This window comes from Gymnoscopelus microlampas (genome assembly GCF_963454915.1).
Source record: "Gymnoscopelus microlampas genome assembly, chromosome: 8".
NCBI classification, from domain to species: Eukaryota; Metazoa; Chordata; class Actinopteri; order Myctophiformes; family Myctophidae; genus Gymnoscopelus; species Gymnoscopelus microlampas.
Window position 1 is genome coordinate 47,426,259 of NC_139945.1, and position 18,845 is coordinate 47,445,103.

General features: G+C 41.3%; 2 protein-coding genes across 6 annotated transcripts in view; one reads left to right on the top strand and one right to left on the bottom strand.

Annotated features, from left to right (window-relative positions):
• The window catches only part of col4a4 (collagen, type IV, alpha 4), a 141,020-nt gene extending 140,152 nt beyond the window's left edge, over positions 1-868 (bottom strand). For 3 of the 5 annotated variants that reach the window (XR_014601356.1, XR_014601357.1, XM_084065334.1), the window contains exon 1: positions 535-868. The gene's annotated coding sequence lies outside the window, so the exon portion shown is untranslated. The remainder of the gene's footprint in view (positions 1-534) is intronic. The other 2 variants (XR_014601358.1, XR_014601359.1) reach the window with 2 other exon arrangements.
• A 171-nt stretch (positions 869-1,039) lies between these two features.
• col4a3 (collagen, type IV, alpha 3) overlaps positions 1,040-18,845 on the top strand; it is a 74,931-nt gene continuing 57,125 nt past the window's right edge. Inside the window, exons 1-2 of the mRNA XM_084065092.1 lie at positions 1,040-1,248; positions 2,611-2,681. Coding sequence (XP_083921218.1) covers positions 2,616-2,681 — 66 coding nt within the window. The 5' untranslated portion in view covers positions 1,040-1,248; positions 2,611-2,615. The remainder of the gene's footprint in view (positions 1,249-2,610; positions 2,682-18,845) is intronic.

Below are 18,845 nucleotides of genomic sequence, written 5' to 3' on the forward strand. Positions count from 1 at the left end.
TACGTAGGTAGATAGTAGGTAGCAGTAGGGCTACTAATAGTAATTCAGTAGTTGTAGGCTAGTGAGAGTAACTTATTAGGCATGGTAATAGTAACTCTATAGTAGTTTTAATAACTAGTAGTAGTCACAATAGTAACCCAGAAGTAGATGTAGTAACTATAAAAGTAACATAGTAGTAAAAGTAACTGGTAACTCAGTAGCAGTAATAGTAGGCCTATAGTGACACTACATTAGAGGGATATGGTTTGGGTAGATGTAGAGTATTGTTGTATGTATATTGCTGATGTATGATTGTCAACAGTAATTCATTCAAATACATTTTCCGACATTAATAGATTCATCATGAAAAAGTCTAGAGTTTGATTTTGTTTGCCTCTTACTGATTGACATCCTAGTACAATATATATTAATTTATTATATTAGTCAAGATCTTCATAGAATATAGGCCTACCCAGAGAAAGGTACATAAATGACTCGAATGTAAGTTGTTTTTGATTTGTACAATGAATTAGTATTTAAAAAATGCCTTCTTACCCTATACTTCATACGAGGTCCTCAATTCACTTGGTGTGAAAGTCCAAAAGGAAAGTTCCCCTTCAACAGACCCAAACCCATCACTTTCCCACTCACAAGATGTAGAAGGTGATGAAGTCGTAATTGTTAAAAGTCACCTCTGTTTCTACTTCTGAAGAGAAAACCTGCTATAAACAGAAGAGAAAGACTATAGGCTACTATACTGATACCCCCAATTTCTCCCTAAATGAACGCGTATAGCCTACACAGTATTATGCAGGTTTTTAAAACGTTATAGTGTAACCTGCAAAAACAGGCGATTGACTTTCCCACCGCGCCGGTAGACAAGTAGCACTCATGCACAGACCAAAAAGAGAGAGAGGGAGAGAGAGAGAGAGAGAGAGAGAGAGAGAGAGAGAGAGAGAGAGAGAGAGAGAGAGAGAGAGAGAGAGAGAGAGAGAGAGAGAGGGGGGGTAGCAAGAGAGGGAGAGAGAGAGAGAGAGAGAGAGAGGGAGAGAGAGAGAGAGAGAGAGAGAGAGAGAGAGAGAGAGTTAGTTAGTTATCCAGTAGCTGAGTTCTTCTCTCTTTTTACCTGAACCTTGTCTATTTAGTGGGGATAGCAGACAAACAGTTGTGATTGATATACGGTCCATACGGATGTGTGTTTTACTGGGATAAGAAGAAAAATACACGTGTGGCTTGATGACAAGGACACCAGCTGACAGACATCAGCGAGTGAGTAAAGCCTATAATGTCATTTGTCCATTTAGTAGCAGTCGAAGTAACGTTTGTTGTAGAAAATGTAAAGTAAGGTTTGGAGTTGTCTAATAGGAGTAAAGCCTATTAGTGGTGGTAGTTGAAATGTTAGAGGTGTATGCTACTGCAGTGGTTCTCAACCTTTTCAGGCCGTGACCCCCCCAAAATAATCATTGGCTATTTGAACTGGGGACCCCCACCCTGGTAAGCACTTGGAATTGTAGGAGTTGAGGCTTCATATTATTTGACAATTTGGCCAATGTTTGACCAGTATTTATAGTATAGTTTGATGATTACTTTTGATGCAGTAATGGTATTTTTATTTTTTATTTTTTTGTTAGGTATTAAAAATTAAAAAGTCCTGATTAAAAATTGTCACTTCACTGTCACCTGGGGACCCCGCCAAAATCATGTGGGGACCCCCTGGGGGTCCCGACCCCCAGTTTGAGAACCACTGGGCTACTGTAGCCTACTGTATATTAACAGTGTAGTAGGCTGCAGGTGATATGAGATTGCCTAAAGTAGCACTGTTTGAAGAAGCAGTAGGCTATACCAATAAGGATGAACTAGAAGTAGACCTATGAAATATAGAGTAGGGTGCAATCTAGTAGTTAAACTAGTTTACAGAAAAACCTTTGTGAAAAACATATTTTGTTAATACATAATGATAATAGTAATAATAGTAATACTAATCATACTACTACTACTACTACTACTACTACTACTACTACTACTACTACTACTACTACTGCTACTACTACTAATAATTGATGGATAATTTATAATCGATATATTAGATTATGATTATTGTAATGTATCACTTTGGATAATTGCATAAAGTATGATGTATTTGCTCAGAAGGGACAGTTCTGTAACTGCTAAGATAAGATGTCCTTGCTCCCTGGCCCACTCTTTCTTACCCATGAAAGTTGTGGCTACAGTTTATCCATGATGCCTTAGCACAGCTGACCTTGCCACCAAGATGAGCCTTTGCCCCTGTTCATGCTGATATTACTGTATATTGTGGGGTGGGCTTAATGAAAGATAAACTGTCTGTTATATTGATGAACATTTTGTATTACTAGTAGAGAATATTTTTGACGCTGTACCACCTTGTCTCTCCTGTGCAAATAATCCAGTAAACCTAATTATTATTTAAGACTGACTCCGTGTTACTTCTTTTTACGGTAATCCTTTTTGAAAGCGTACTTTCCTGGTTATCAAGTTATCAATAATAATAATAATAATAATAATAATGATAATAACAATAATGATAATGATAATGATAAGGGTAATAATAATAATAATAATAATAATAATAATAATAATTGTCATTATTAGATGAAATGAGAGGTTTTGTCATCCTGGCTGTGCTGTTGACTGCCGTCTCTCCTGAACACACTGGGAATAATGTAAGTAACAACAACAATATCACTATTATATTAAATTATTATTAATAGTTGTACTTTGTATATTTTAATTGAAAAAAACAGCTTGCTTTTAGTTATTGTTATCTATCTCTCTCTCTCTCTCTCTCTCTCTCTCTCTCTCTCTTTCTCTATTTATCTATCTATCTATCTATCTATCTATCTATCTATCTCTCTCTCTCTCACACACGCACGCACGCACGCACGCACGCACGCACGCACGCACACACACACACACACACACACACACACACACACACACACACACACTTGTAATTTATTACATACTGTAATAAATTATAACTCATTATAGAGATTAATGCACCGCACTTCCCATACATTTATTTACACAAAGCAGACTTTAGAACATTTCACGCAAAAATGGTTATCAACAGCAATTGGGATACCTAACTTTATAACACGTCTGTGTATTATGATGCTGTTTTTTTATAGGTTATTTATAATTTTACACTTTACAGATTTTACATACTTCTCACACTATATTGTATTGCTAATTACTATGTAACACCCTGTATAACCATTATTGCCTATTTGCATTATACCTAATGTATGTTGGACTGTGCACAGTCTGGTGAAGTATGCCACACCAACATTTCACTGCACATACTTGTATGAGCATGTGACAAATAAAACCTCTTTAATCTCATAAAGTATTATAATCAAACTTCAACAGTCTCACAGCATACACCGTGTTCATTTCCACCACTGAGTGAAAATAAAAAAGACTTGAACTGTGAGTTTATACGTATCAAAGAATTCTGTCCTTTTCATTTGTACTTTATTCCATTGCATAGAACCAGTTTGACTCCAATCCACTTGCCTTCTATGGTTTTCTATTTGGCAAAAGAACCTTTTACAAAATACTTTTTTGGTATCACCTCCATCTGTGTTCCAAATGAGCTGAAGTGATACCAAATGATGACATGAAAACACTGCAGACTACTGATTTGTCAGATGGAATCATCACTAGTGCCATTGCGTCATGATGGACTCCCCTAAGCTCCTGAATACTGTTAACAAACTTTTAAATTAGCGTTTTTTAATGTGAAATGTATCGATATTGAACAAATGCATGAATGCATGTTTTGAATCAAGTTAAGCCCGTTTTATGCAATTGTAAAGCCACATTAGTGGTGGGAACGGGCTGCCAACCTTCAGCCGTCTGATAGAGAAACCATGTTCCATACACACATGTCAGTGACTATTCCTTCATAGGAGCCAGACAAGTATGTTTGTGTGATCCATTTCTGGGGAGCAATTCTGCTATCTACATGTATACACTTTTTGATTGATGTGTTTTGGACCAATCGTATTTGAGAAAAGTAGAGAAAAGTACTGTATAGGCCTATCTCCCCCAACTGTGTACAGAACATCCTCCAATTCTCCAAACCTCTATCCTTCTGTCTAAACCGCATTCCTTCTGTCTGACCACGTTTTTCTCCTCAGTGCGTTCAGCAATTGATCTGAACTTGCATATGGGCAATGATCATTACCATGTACAGACACTCAGGAACGATATTTTTCACTTTTCCCAAATTCAAGCTGCTTTATAGCGTTTTTCCGAAACTCTGTTTAAGTCAACGCCAGAGTTTTTGCCCTTACTGCGCATGTGGGGCCACGTGCGCATGCATGCAAGGCCATGTACGTGCGCATGCACGGTCATGTGCGGCCACTGGGTCTGTTAGCTTTTGGTGCACGCCAATGGTTCCCCAGTTTAGAAACAAATCTGACCGAACTCAATACAGGGTTATTAGTCTAAAATTATGCTGTTGGCAGAATCAGACAACCTACACATACAAGCTTTTCAAAAAGCTTTGAATAGTGTGGACTTCACAGAAGCTGAACACATACTAAACTTATGAACAACATGTTAGCTTGTGGGTTTCCACACATTGGTCATGCTGTTAAGAGCTCTCCATGCAAGCACCTTCCTCACTTTTAGGTCCTTCTCTGTGGCGTTGACCCATGCGCCCAGGTATTTAAAGTCACTGACCTCCTTTAGAGCAGTGCCTTCTATTGTTGTTAGGGGCGGATGTTCTTGGGGTTCTTATAGGTTACCGCTTTCTTTGCGTTTAGCATGAGGCCAACCGTGGCACACTCTATCTCGACTCTATAGTTAAGAGCTCCTGTGCCTTTTCTACTTGATTAGATAGCAGGCAGATGTCATCTGCATAGTCCAGGTCTGTCAGGGTTTCCGCAGGGTGTCTCGTAGACCTTCTTGAAGTAATAGTGAAGCAGAGTTCTTGCTCCCGTCCCCTACAGCCTGTTTTATGGCGTAGTCCAGTGCTATTATGAAAAGGAAAGGCGCAAGCTGGGTGTCTCCTTGCAGCACAGTTTGGATGCTAAACTCCTCGCTGCTAACGTCAGGCGTTTTCACTTTGGCTCTCGTCCCTGTGTACATGCTCCTGAAGTATATTTTATGGTCCCAAGAGCGGCTATACTAAGTTTCCTGGCTGGGAAAGGTTTCAAGGAGAGAAGTTCCGGTCAAGGTTTTGAAGTCAAGACATATATTATTCAGCCCGACCCTTGGCGGTTGCCCATGAAGGCCGGATTAGCAACGCGCCCATTCACATCGCAAGCACATCATTTTATACACTGTTTCAAATCCTGTTCACATGGGAGGGCCAAAGAGTTAAGACCCGCCCTTACTCCTTTTGTCAGCCAATCCCACACACAAACATACATTTTGGAGAGTCGTGGCCCGAGCCCCCGCAACATCCTGGTATAACATTAGCATGTATTCCCTATATGACATATACAAGTTATCAATTGTACTTAGACACAGTATTTCAAAATATAACCTGTTGGATAATTCTTGTTCAGCATCTCTCAAGCTTTAGAATAAGTCCACACACATTATACATTCCTGATTGTAAACAGCAGTGAAAATACAATGAGTCAACAAAGACAGCAGTTACTTTAAGACTGAATATTTTCCCCAAATGACATTTCTCTTTGTTGACAACACAGGTCATTGTTATCCAGACTTTAATCATGTTATCCAGACTTTAATCAACTACACCCTACAGACTTAAGACAGAAGAATAATCCAAGTGTATATATTTTTGTCATTTTGACCTGGCTTCCAACACTACACATTTGCTGTCTGCGGCTAACGCCCAGGAAGAAACAATGGGTATTCTTATTAGTTCAAGTTAAGACAAAAGCCTGGGCCTGGGGTTACAGTGTGTCGACACCTAGGTTCCAAAGCATTACATCTCTGAACCAAGAAACAAAAGGTTTGCCAGCCTGTTCCATTTCTCACCTCACCTGGGCTTCTATAACTTAAAGGGACTACACCATGAATTTAAAAAATAATAATAATATTTAATATCATATTGTTTATGTCCCTCAAACGTTTTTCAAAAGGTTTGAGCCTAAATCAAGCCTCAGATATACTCATTGCTAACTTCTCTCTGGCTTATAAAGCACTTTCACCTGCAATACCACATTGTCCTGTTTGGCACAGGGCGCTATTGAGCCAGTTTGTATGCATGTTATCTCCTGGTTCTGTGTGGAAAAACTAAAAAAAAAAATAAGAAAAATAAAATGGTTGGAACTGAAAAACGGGAGGAATTGTTCCCTGACGTGACGTAGGCACAGGGACCAAATCAGTTTGGCCTGTTTTTAGACCAATTTACAGAAAAGCCCAGATTTGCTGTGAAAGCCTGAGTGTTCAAACTGGGGTATTTTTGAGGATAGAAGAGAGGTAGGGGAGACCAAAAACACACAAAAAAGAAGAAAAAGTTAAAATTCATGGTGTAGTCCCTTTAATACAATGGCCAGAAGCTCTTGGGGTGTCACTGATTACATTAAATGGCTGAGACCACCAGTTTGCATGTTCTCATGTTTGAAATGATACAGTACCACACTCCCAATGGCACAGAGTAGGTTGGGAGGAACATCTTCCTCATCATCATCATTCCTCTGTGTATATAGATTCAAATGCCTTAGTCGATGAAGCACAACTCTGCCGCTAAATTGTTCCTTTTAACTTCCTCAGTTATCCTCTGTAAGGCAAGGACCTGTGCTCCCCTCTCAGAATCCATTTTGGGAGTTGGGAATCAATAGCACTCTGTATCCTTCAGTATCATGCGGTTGTACATTTTTGGTCAGGATGATGCCACGGTAGTTGTCCGGTTTTGAGAGATCTCCAGGTTTTCGTACCAGGGTGATGTTAGAGAGAGAGACCAGTCCAAGATGACATCATCCAGCTGGCAGTGCCTATATGCCGTCAGCTCCAGCAGACTTCCCTAACCTCAGAGAATAACATATTTACCGGTATATGTATTTGTTAATCATTAATAACATAACAGGCAACAGTGGATATTAGAGCTGCAACTCTAGATTGTAATGACCGCCCAAATATACAGCGTACGTTTGAAAATCGCCCGTTTAAAATTACATTTTCTTTACAGAAACGACATTTTACCGTGTTTGTTTGGTTAGCACCCGGTTAGCCACATAACAACTGGCATAACAACAACAATAAGGGTCGGAAAGTGAAAGTGTCTACATCTAATCTATAGCATCAAAGCCATAGATTTTTTACAAGCGACCCTCTCTGGCTTATAGATATTTTGTTCAAGTTGTTGTTAATAACTAAGCTTCACTTGGTCCAGATGACAAGAATATGACTATGATTTAAGTGGAATTTATACTTATGCAGTATTTATATTATATTTGTTATTAGTGTCTATATGTCCTCTGAAACCAAGGGGTTTATAGTGAGAATTTACTTAAGCTTGTATAATTGTATTTACGACAAAAACACTTTTTAAATAAAGCACTTTGAAAAGATGATGGCCAATGTTGATGATAATTAAAAAAAAAAAAAAAATCCCCCCCCATGTGTCCCGCGGTGTCCCGCAAAACGGGTTCACCTGTCCCTCAATGGGCCTGTTTGGAGGTGGTCACCCTAATCTGGGTCCTTCAATCAATCAATCAATCAACCAATCAACTTTATTGTCAGAACACAGTTACAGGTAAAAGTGAGGCGAAACTCTTGTTGTAGCTAGCTACTGGTTGATTGTAATGTCGCTGATCTAGGATCTGATCCTTGTGCCCCTGGGTTCATAGTAATGTCGCTGATCTAGGATCAGATCTGTGTACTGTTCACTTTTGGTTGACTGTAACATCACTGATCTAGGATCTGAAACTTGAAACCCTTACTATTGGTTGATTTTAATGCTGCTGATCTAGGATTATATCATTGTTCTACTGTTGGTGAAGAGAGACAGAAATGATTGGAATGTAAAGACAGATTTATGTTAAGAAGCTCAACTTACTTTTTCAGAAAAAGGAAACCTATAAAATGTGTTAGTGTATGTTTCACTGTGTGTGTGTGTGTGTGTGTGTGTGTGTGTGTGTGTGTGTGTTTATGTTTCACTGTGCGTGTGCGTGTGCGTGTGCGTGTGCGTGTGCGTGTGCGTGTGCGTGTGCGTGTGCGTGTGTGTGTGTGTGTGTGTGTGTGTTTTACAGGTTGTTATCAGAGGCAAACATCTGTTAGCAACAGGTCCTGTCCTGTCACCACGGCAACTACTGACACCACAGAGGCAGACAGACAGACAGACAGACAGACAGACAGACAGACAGACAGACAGACAGACATACAGACAGACAGACAGACAGACAGACAGACAGACAGGCAGGCAGGCAGGCAGGCAGGCAGGCAGGCAGGCAGGCAGGCAGAACAGACACAACAGACAGAACAGAGCAGACAGCCAGACAGACAGAAAAGACACAATGAACTACGTGTGTGCGTGCGTGCGTGCGTGCGTGCGTGCGTGCGTGCGTGCGTGCGTGCGTGCGTGCGTGCGTGCGTGCGTGCGTGCGTGCGTGCGTTTTATTTCCTGAATGACATTCTCTGAATTGTTGTTATATTTTGTCTATTTCCTGCAATAATCACTCTCTCTCTCTCTCTCTCTCTCTCTCTCTCTCTCTCTCTCTCTCTCTCTCTCTCTCTCTCTCTCTCTCTCTCTCTCTCTCTCTCTCTCTCTCAGACACACACACACGCACGGCACACGCACACGCACACACACACAGTGATCCTCTCTCTCCAGCGGTCTGTTTAATGAAACAATTGTGACGTCAACAGGTAAATGAAACAAGCTGCCTGTTATAGTCATGAAAAACCTCAGTCCAGAAAAGACAGACACAGGTATACTACTGGTACAACTACTAACACTACTGCTGCTACTACTACTACTACTACTACTACTATTACTACTACAGGGCATGGTCACAGGACAATGGTCCCCATTCCCTATTGATGTTCGATATTGACTTTTTTACCGATATCCGATATACCGATATTGTCCAACTCCTAATTTCCGATACGGATATCAATCAACCGATACCGATATATGCAGGCTTTTTCACCAAAAGTTATTGTCATCACATATTTAATAAAATAAAATAGCTGTAATATCAATATAATATCTAATAAGTCTAATATAATACAGTGATGTTGTTAGGTCACTGGTGGTCATTTGAATGAGTCCCACTAATCTTAGTGTTATGACCCTCTTTGTCTAGGGCAAGAATCGCAACATAATTGAAGGAGACAACAGCTTTTGTGCAAATAAAGTGAATTTATTAACCAATAGTAATAAATGGTACAATGAATGAATGAATGACTTGAGTAGTAAAATAAACTTAATGAATGAACAACAGAAGGATGAACTTAAATCAGGCTAACAACAACAAAACAAAACTATAACTAACGAAAAGGGTTATTCCCCGAAGGGATCTTCAAAGCATCATCATGGTCACTGGTTGATATTTAGGTTTGATGGAGGAGGAAAGGAGGGACGGAGTCTCCACTGGCACACACAAAGTTGTTAGGCAATTAGGCAATTAGGCAATGAAGCCTACGCCCCACTCTCCTCTCCCATTCATAGAACTAGAAGTTTGGCCCGCTGCGCGGGCCTCACATCTAGCATAACGTAGTGCCCAGATCCACCGATCTACCTGACAGCCACTGCACAATGTGAGAGAGACCTTTTTGTAAAAGTAGGCCAAAGGCGCTTATAAGACATGGCAACGCTGAGTGTGGCGTTCTGTTCGCGTTAGCAGACGCGAAGAGAGAACCCCTGCTCTATAGACGAATCCACAGATGCGCTTGTAGGCAGTCTTAACTGCGGTGTCGCGGAGCGGCAGCCACTTGACACCGCAGTTATGACTGCCTACAGGCATTCATCTATACCAAAGAAATCGGTCATGTACTCGTAAATGTCCTGAAATATGCTCTATTGGGCCCTAAACGTAGTGTAATTACGGGGGGGGGAGTATCATATCTCTGCTGTCCGGCAGAAAACTCCAAAATGTTCATTTAGGAGGTTTTGTTCATCATTGATAAGAACAGCTGAATGGACCTCCAAGCTCACAATGAGGTTGGAGGTCAAAAGGGGGTGGACCCTGAAGTCAGCAAAACCAGCTAACTCTACTGGAGGTAGCTGGTTTAGCAGAAAGTGTGAGGATCCAATGGAGTTAGCTGGGTTTGTCAGAAGCTCTTTTTAATGCTTTTCATTAGTTCAATATTTGTTTTTACCAACACACAGACGTAAAGGGTGTTCAATGGCCCTGATTTATGGAAAAAAATGCAAACGCGTCAAAATGGAGTTAGCTGATTTCTGCCGGACAGCAATGATATGTATTTATCCCCTCATTTGTAAAGGAAATGTATGCTGTTAGAAGATCTGCCGGCCAGGGTGAGGGGTTGTATTGGTAACCGGAGTACTCGCCCCAAAACACGCTCACGGCCATTTTTTTTGCAGCCAACCAGCCAGCCTTGTATTTGTGTATTTGCTTACTGAGGATAAGGTTAGAAATAGTTTAAGGTTTTGGTAGCGTTTTACTGAGGTTACGTTTAGGAATAACACACTTGTATGCATTAGCCAAACTATTAGGCTTTTTAACTTTTCCACAAGAGTGCCTTGGTCTCATCCCTTTTTTTTGCAATGTCATTGGTTTGTTCCTACTTCTAAGTACTAAGTTTTGCACTCTCTCTGACTCTCAAACTCCATGACAATGAAGCTTTGTGATAGCACACCAGCTGGGAGAAGGAAGGTCTCAGTCTATCCACAAATTCCTGCTAATGTTTGCAACATATCAAATTTGCCCCTGTTCACTTGCCGTCCCCACACTTCCACGTTGGCTTTGAATGCAGCCACTTAAGCCCCTATCCATACTCACAAAACTGCTCAAACACAGTTTAGGGCATGTGCTTTGATGTGGTTGATAAGTTTTCACATTCATGTTTGTCTGATTCTGTTTTTATACAATTATATTGTATAACTGTAACTGGCACTAGAGAAAAGATGCCATTACACATGAGTTGACTTGACCATTATGAACATGTTATTTATGAGTGAAGACTTAGAAATTAATATTAATCTCACTCGCCTGCGGCTCGCTTGCCGGTGCCTCTCGTGGCTTGAGTCCGCTTCAGAAGGCGCGCCTCCATCATTTTAACAGTTTTTAGCGGAATCATCACCCACTTTACATCTTGGGTTTGAGAGCGGCAATTCCGCATTCCAGTTTGACCTAAATGGTTAATTAGTCAAATCGAGTCAGTCCACGGTCCATTCAGGCGCCATTGACGAGCATGGGAGGCAAAACTGGATCCTGTAGTTCGATTAAATAAATTGGAGTCAATGACAGCCGGCTGGACCAGCTTGTGAACAAACACTATTTCTGAACGATTGTGTCCTTTGTCAGTTATCGGTTCAGGAATATAAAAGACGACATATCACAGGTTGTTTTCCAATAACTTGTTTTTCGATCTGCACACTAATATATAGTATAATTATATTGAGGCATCTAAACAGCGACAAAGGTTGCAGTCGTTTAGAAATAGTGTGTTCATAAGCTGGTCCGCCCTCATTGACCATAATGTATTCCACCGGGCTGCAGTTTGCCTCCCAGTGCGACAAATCTGCCGGCTGGAATTGGTGGATAGCGGAATTGACGTAGAGACCGTACCTTCTTTTTAATTACCTTGGGTCAAATGTGCAGGAAGAAGAGGGCACTTCGGGGTGCTTCATGCGCTGGGTGAGCAACTTCATTGAAATGAATAGGTGGGAGCCGTCTCTAGTTCTTATATATACTCTATGGTCACTATAGTATGGCTTGAAATGAACACAAATAGAACCCGAGTGTATGTGAATACTTCAACAGCAGTTAAGTTACCTTTGCTTTGTATTGAAACATCAGACTGTCAGAGAGGTCACGTCACTCCGGGTACCCCCCATGCCATCTCATCTCTCTCTACTTCCCCTTCAGCTTCAGAAAAGTATCTATTTTCATTTATCAAAGGCTTTCTACCCCTGACTGAGAGATGAAAAACTGCTGTGTGTGTGTGTGTGTGTGTGTGTGTGTGTGTGTGTGTGTGTGTGTGTGTGTGTGTGTGTGTGTGTGTGTGTGTGTGTGTGTGTGTGTGTGTGTGTGTGTGTGTGTGTGTGTGTGTGTGTGAAAGAGAGAGAGAGAGAGAGAGAGAGAGAGAGAGGCACCAAATGAGTCAGGGGCGACTCTACCCGGAGGTGCACACAAGTCTGTAACATTTAGCCTTACAGTATGTCCAGTAAGGTCTTCGGGTCATATGATCATTGCAGACATAGTATGAACAAGAAAACAAACTATTCATCCAAAAGTAATACTAGGAAGAGAGAAGCCCTTTACTAGGGCCCAGGACGTTGTCATTCCCCTTGTGGAATGTGCCCTCAGACCTGCAGATGGCACTTGGCCCTTGCTGGAGCAATAGCATCCACAATCCAATGGGAGAGGCCTCGATACACAATAGCGACAGCATGCATCAGCTTATACAGTGGTCATCAAGGGTGCCTTAATACCACTTTTAGAAGTTAGACATCGTTGCTTGGCCTGAACCAAAAATAAGCTAACTAGCGCCACCATTTTGTTTTCATGCACCAATAATGGAGGGCCACCGTCTGCTAGCATCTGCTGATAAGCAATATTGTATTATGTGAAAACATTCATCAACCCATGACATCTACAATATTGAATTGCTCATGGAGGCTTACTTTGTTCACGTACAAACGTTTCTTCAACTGGGATTATAGATATTGGTCCATAGATTGTGTATAGAAAGCTTTGTGAAGATTGCTCAAAAATCCTAGGAGGAGACGAGTAGGGATTTAGTTTCCTTTTGTTTTCTCTCGCTGCACTTAATATTCAATTCAATTCAAAGGAGCTTTATTGGCATGAGAAAACATACTGTATGTTTACATTGCCAAAGCAAGTCAAGTGTCAAAACATAATAAAAACAATCTAAGGAAAAATGGGGAAAGTATACAGTTGGGTATAGCATTGTGTTAAACAGGGCTACATTATGTTACATCGCAACGTTATATACTGTACATGTTATATATCGGTACAGATATATGGAAAATACTGGTTAGTAGTCCTTAGGGTGGTTGTATTGTTCCATTGGCTAACCTTTTTTGATGTAGTGTGTGAGCGGGAAGAGGTGTGGAGGTGCATCATGTCCTGAAGGTATGGGGGTGCCATTACCTTGCTTGCTTTCTAGGCCATCACCAGTGTTTTGTACTGGATGCAGGCAGCAACCTGAAGCCAGTGAAGTTTTAAGATTTAAATAAGTGATAGGAAATGAAACATGAAAGCTGTTCCTAACTTATGAAGCTATGATGTCAGTCACTGTATGTATAAGACAGTTTTTTGTTAAGTACAAAAATAATGCTGATGATCACAAGTCACAATGAGTTTAGGCAACGTGTGATGTTGGATGCCTCCAGGCTGTTGTTACTGTCTGTCTGTCTGTCTGCACACTGTCTGTCTGTCTATATGAGTTTGTATAGTGTGTGTGTGTGTGTGTGTGTGTGTGTGTGTGTGTGTGTGTGTGTGTGTGTGTGTGTGTGTGTGTGTGTGTGTGTGTGTGTGTGTGTGTGTGTGTGTGTGTGTGTGCGTGCGTGCGTGCGTGTGTGTGCGTGTGCGTCTATGTGAATGTGCATCTGTGTTTGTAGTGTGTGAATGTGAATGTGAATATGAGAGTTTGTATAATGTGTGTATGTGAATGCGCGTCTGATGTTTGTATAGTGTGTGTGTGTGTGTGTGTGTGTGTGTGTGTGTGTGTGTGTGTGTGTGTGTGTGTGTGTGTGTGTGTGTGCGTGCGTGCGTGCGTGCGTGCGCGCGCGCGTGTGTGTGTGTGTGTGTTGGTTTTCTGCATGATTTCACCATCAAGTCTGAGATTAAAGCCACACAGAGGCATTATGGGTTGGCATCAGGAAGTGAGTGAGTGTGTCTGTTGGGGAGATCAGCAAGCCTTGCTTGCAAGCCTTGCTTGCTGTCACCATTTCTGTGTGTCGCTTGCCTAAATGAGCTTCATTCATGCGTCTTCATTCATTCTGATGATCTTCATGCTAACACGTTTATTTGCTGAAAATCTGTTCTATATACTAGTGGCCATCCTGTTTTAGTAGCATTAAAATTATCAGAATAGACACAATGCCATGTATATAATGAAAGAAATTAGATATACTGTACATAATATTATTAAAGTACGGCACTAGCCAAAAACAGAAACCCTGTATAGTCAATATACTCTCATTGAACTACAAAGTTTGTGGACCATTATGGTGGTAATCAGTAATGCAGTGCATGTGTGTGTGTGTGTGTGTGTGTGTGTGTGTGTGTGTGTGTGTGTGTGTGTGTGTGTGTGTGTGTGTGCGTGCGTGCGTGCGTATTGCGTGTGTGTGTGTGTGTGTGTGTGTGTGTGTGTGTGTGTGTGTGTGTGTGTGCTTGTAGGGCTTTGTATTTATTAGTGTGGTACTATAGTACTCTTCCCAGACTATAGTACTCTTCCCACTTTATTATTATTCTAGATAAACTTTTTTTGTATTCGCTATTTCTCCCACAGTTTATTTTTCCCAATTTCGTGCCATATTTCATAATGACCGGCTTCACCGGGAATAGACTGCTTGTATTTTGCTAAGAGATTGGTTACATAGTTTAATTGATATTGATTTATTAGTGCATTAAATGTCCCCATCCACTTTAATGGGAAAATGAAAAAACTCAAATTAAAGTATTTTTTTCTCAGAAACCGTAAAGGCTAGAGTTAAAAAACTTGGAGGGGAGGTTCATAGTTTATTGCCAAATTATTAAGAAAAGAATTAGTCGGCCACATGGTGGCGCTATAACAGCCCACTTTACTTTTTGGCCTATAACTTTTGAATCGTAGGTTGTAAAATGAAAAAATCTTTACCCCTGGATTCCTTGGGTCATGACGCAACTCCCCATATAGGCCACGGATGTCATGCAGGTTCTGTTTTTATGTTTTGAGTATAACACCACTGGAGCAGTTTGTTGACACTGTCCCTCTCGGTGCAACCAGTGTAGCCTGGGACCAGACTAATCTGCGAGTGCAAAAAAAAATTGCACTCTGCGATTTGGGTCTGGCACCGCTCCATAGACGGGTTTCCTGTTAGTAAACATGAGAGGATATGACCGCGCAGAGGAGGGGTAAGCCTATAGAGGGCGCCATTACCCGCAGCAGCTCTGGTCAAATGTCCATTCATAAAATAAATGATCTTCACCGGGTTTAATGAAAGTAGATTAAATTATGCAGTTTGTAATACCTTGTTTACTCAATAAAAATTATTTGTCGGAAGTTGGATCTGTTTGAATATAATAGCAGCATTATGCCTATTATGCCTAAAATAGCAGAATTATGGCTATCTAACTCCCGAACACAACAACAGAGTGAACGGCGCTCGTTTTCGTTTCCCCCGAGCATGCACAGATTGCGCATTCTGCTCTGTGATGACGTCGCGCGGAAATCCGTCTATAGAGAATCCATTTCCTGTTCCAGAAGACGTGGGGCACCAATCAGGGCCCAGTATTCGAATATGGGCGACTGTAATTGGTAGTTGGTTGTAGGTCTAACCAATTGCGTCGAGGGACATTGTTTTGATCCCGCCCCTTGGGAAACAAAACGTCCTCATGGAAGCACCAGACTCATATCCACGCAGTGATATAGTCTAGCTATGCCAGGCTACAACCAGTGCTGTACAATCAGTGCATTTCATGATGTGGTGGTTGGGGGCACTGGTGATGATCATCAGTGTAGAGCAGCGGTCTTCAACAGGGGGTCCGGGATCCCTAGGGGGTCCTCAAAGTTACTACAGGGGGTCCGCCAAATCTTTGTGTGATATGATATTTTTTACATTAACCACTTGAACCCTAGCATCCCTTTTCTGAAGAGAACTTTAGCCAAAAATAGCAGATCTACAAGCTCACAACGCGCTGCGAGGCATTGTGAGCTTGTAGATCGGCTATTTTTGGCAAAGACGTTTGGTGTAGAGGGAAAAAAGAGCAGACCAAGTAAAACAAAAAAGATGACACACAATTTTAAACATAGAGGGGGTCCCTACTTCATCTCTCTCTCAACTAGGGGGTCCTTGGCCTGAAAGCGTTGAAGACCCTTGGTGTAGAGTGTGAATATCACCCCTGTAGGACCCCACAGCTAGATGTGGCCAGGGGGGAGTACTGTATTGTTGGTGTCTTGAATCCTGTTGCCTGTTGGTGAGGAACACCAGTGTATGTATTGTTGTATTGTGCTTTTTGCTTTGGCAATGTAAACGTATGTTTTCTCATGCCAATAAAGCCCTTTGAATTGAATTGTATGAGATATGGGTTGACCACCAAACATTTTGGAAAGCTGTATGTCGAGCTGTAAAGTAAAGTCAGACATCTAGCCTTGCAGCATATATGTGCATATACTGTAGATGTCCAGTGACCAGGTGCATACAGGTAGCAACAGCATCCTCAGTACTGCCTTATCACATCTCCCTGGATTTCCCATTATATGTGTGATGGGAGTTGTTCTCCAACTTCCAAACACGGTTCTCCTCTGCTCCTCTCACCTCCTACCTCCTTCTCTCCTCACCCAACTCGCCTCCTCTTTCTCCCCTGCTCTCTCTCTCTCTCTCTGTTCATCCTTTGTTGTCGTTCTACTAAAAACCTTTACCCGACAGCCAATCAGGGCATGCTGGTGTGTTTCAATGTGTTGTATCTTATCACTTCATCTCAGCTGCTCTAACAGCCATCATACCCCCATGTGGACACATGCACACGCACGCATACATGCACGCAAAGACGTCCCAGGTTACGGTGTCTGTCCTGGTCAAGAGTCTCTGAGTTAGCCTGGTAGCTCTGCAGGGTGCTGAAGCTGTGGTCATACTGGCTTGTTGCGGTTGCACTGGGCATGATGCATTCTTGATATTCACCCTACATAACGGTTCTTTAAAGTTTTGAAAATAATGTTATCTAAAACATCTTATCTATGTTCATCTCTCCAGTCTAAATATTCAGTGGTATTTGAACATCGCTGTACATTGAAACCACATTCCTCACATCCTGCTAACAACAGCTGTTTGTTCCGACAGGACCTCTCTCTCTTTTTCTCCCTCTATCTCTCCCAGACTTCCTGCCTCCATCTTTCTCTTCATTTGCTCTCTCTCTCTCTCTCTCTCTCTCTCTCTCTCTCTCTCTCTCTCTCTCTCTCTCTCTCTCTCCTGTCTATCTATCTGTGATTCTCAGTCAGTGTTGCATGTGTGTTTAAACCCAAACAGTGTCTGTTTTTCAATCTGTTAATCTGTGTCTGACTCTCCATTCAGCTCTGTCTCCATACTTGTCTGTCTACCTGCTTATCTAAGACAGTGAGTGGTACAACACATAATAGAATAGAATAGAATCTCCAATTGATGAGTTGTTACCTGCCTAACTAAGATTAATGCTACACAATTCTAAATGCATTTACTCATATTTTCAAACCTCTGACATATAAATGTATTTTCTGTCTTTTGTCTAAAGCAGGGATTCCCAAACTGTGGTACGTGAACCCCCTGGGGTGCGCAAGCTGCCTCTAGGGGGTCCGTGACATTAATAGTGTAATGGTGGTTCTGGTGTTGTAATTAAAAATATTATCAACACATACATTTCTCTGAACTTTGAACAAATACCTCAGTCTTTTTTTGTTCCATGTGAGAAGGGCATATTCTATCAATGGTAAACATGTGGTTACATTTTACTGCACCAAATTGGAAAAATCTCACTTCAATCAGAAACACTCTCGTCTTAGTAGATAAAGAACCATTTATTGCCACAAATGGAATACAGTTAAGCTTGGCGTTAAAGCTCCGCTCTTGGGAGAATATTCACTGAATTTTGTCGAAGCAGCCTGCTAAGCATATATTCAGAGAATGCTTAAGCAAATCCCCCATAGGGATACAATGACAACAATAAGCAATACATTAACATATTAGTTAGAATTAGCAGATATACATGATAAACACAAGTATTTGAGCCTAGCAAGATTTTAAACAGCAGATATACATGATAACCACAAGTATTTGAGCCTAAGCCAGACTCTAAACAAAGCAGATACATAATAATCACAAGTATTGGAGCCTATGGCAGACTCTAATCAAAAGGTGGAGGCTGGGGTGGAGGAGGAGCTAGCAAAATGCATTGGTTCAGCAACCAAGAAAGACCTAGAGAATATGAAGCCGTATTTATAGGATACAATGACAACAATAAGCAATACATTAACATATTAGTTAGAATTAGCAGATATACATGATAAACACAAGTATTTGAGCCTAGCAAGATTTTAAACAGCAGATATACATGATAACCACAAGTATTTGAGCCTAAGCCAGACTCTAAACAAAGCAGATATACATGATAATCACAAGTATTTGAGCCTATGGCACACTCTAATCAAAAGGTGGAGGCTGGGGTGGAGGAGGAGCTAGCAAAATGCATTGGTTCAGCAACCAAGAAAGACCTAGAGAATATGAAGCCGTATTTATAGGAACCTCTTTGCTCAAGCGTGAGCTGTGATTGGATAATGAGTGTGTGATGTAATGACCAGCTGGGCTGTGAATGGGGAATAGAAAGCTGATGTTCACATCAGCTGACTGACTGCTGGTTACAGCTTTGGCGTGCACGACTTCCGTGTCCTGCATGAACTAACGCTATGCTTCATTTCATAATCACCTACACAACTCAACACATCTACAGTACATTTCTCTGCACTTTGACCTTTCACCAAACAAATTCCTCAGTATGTCAGTTCACTTTTCA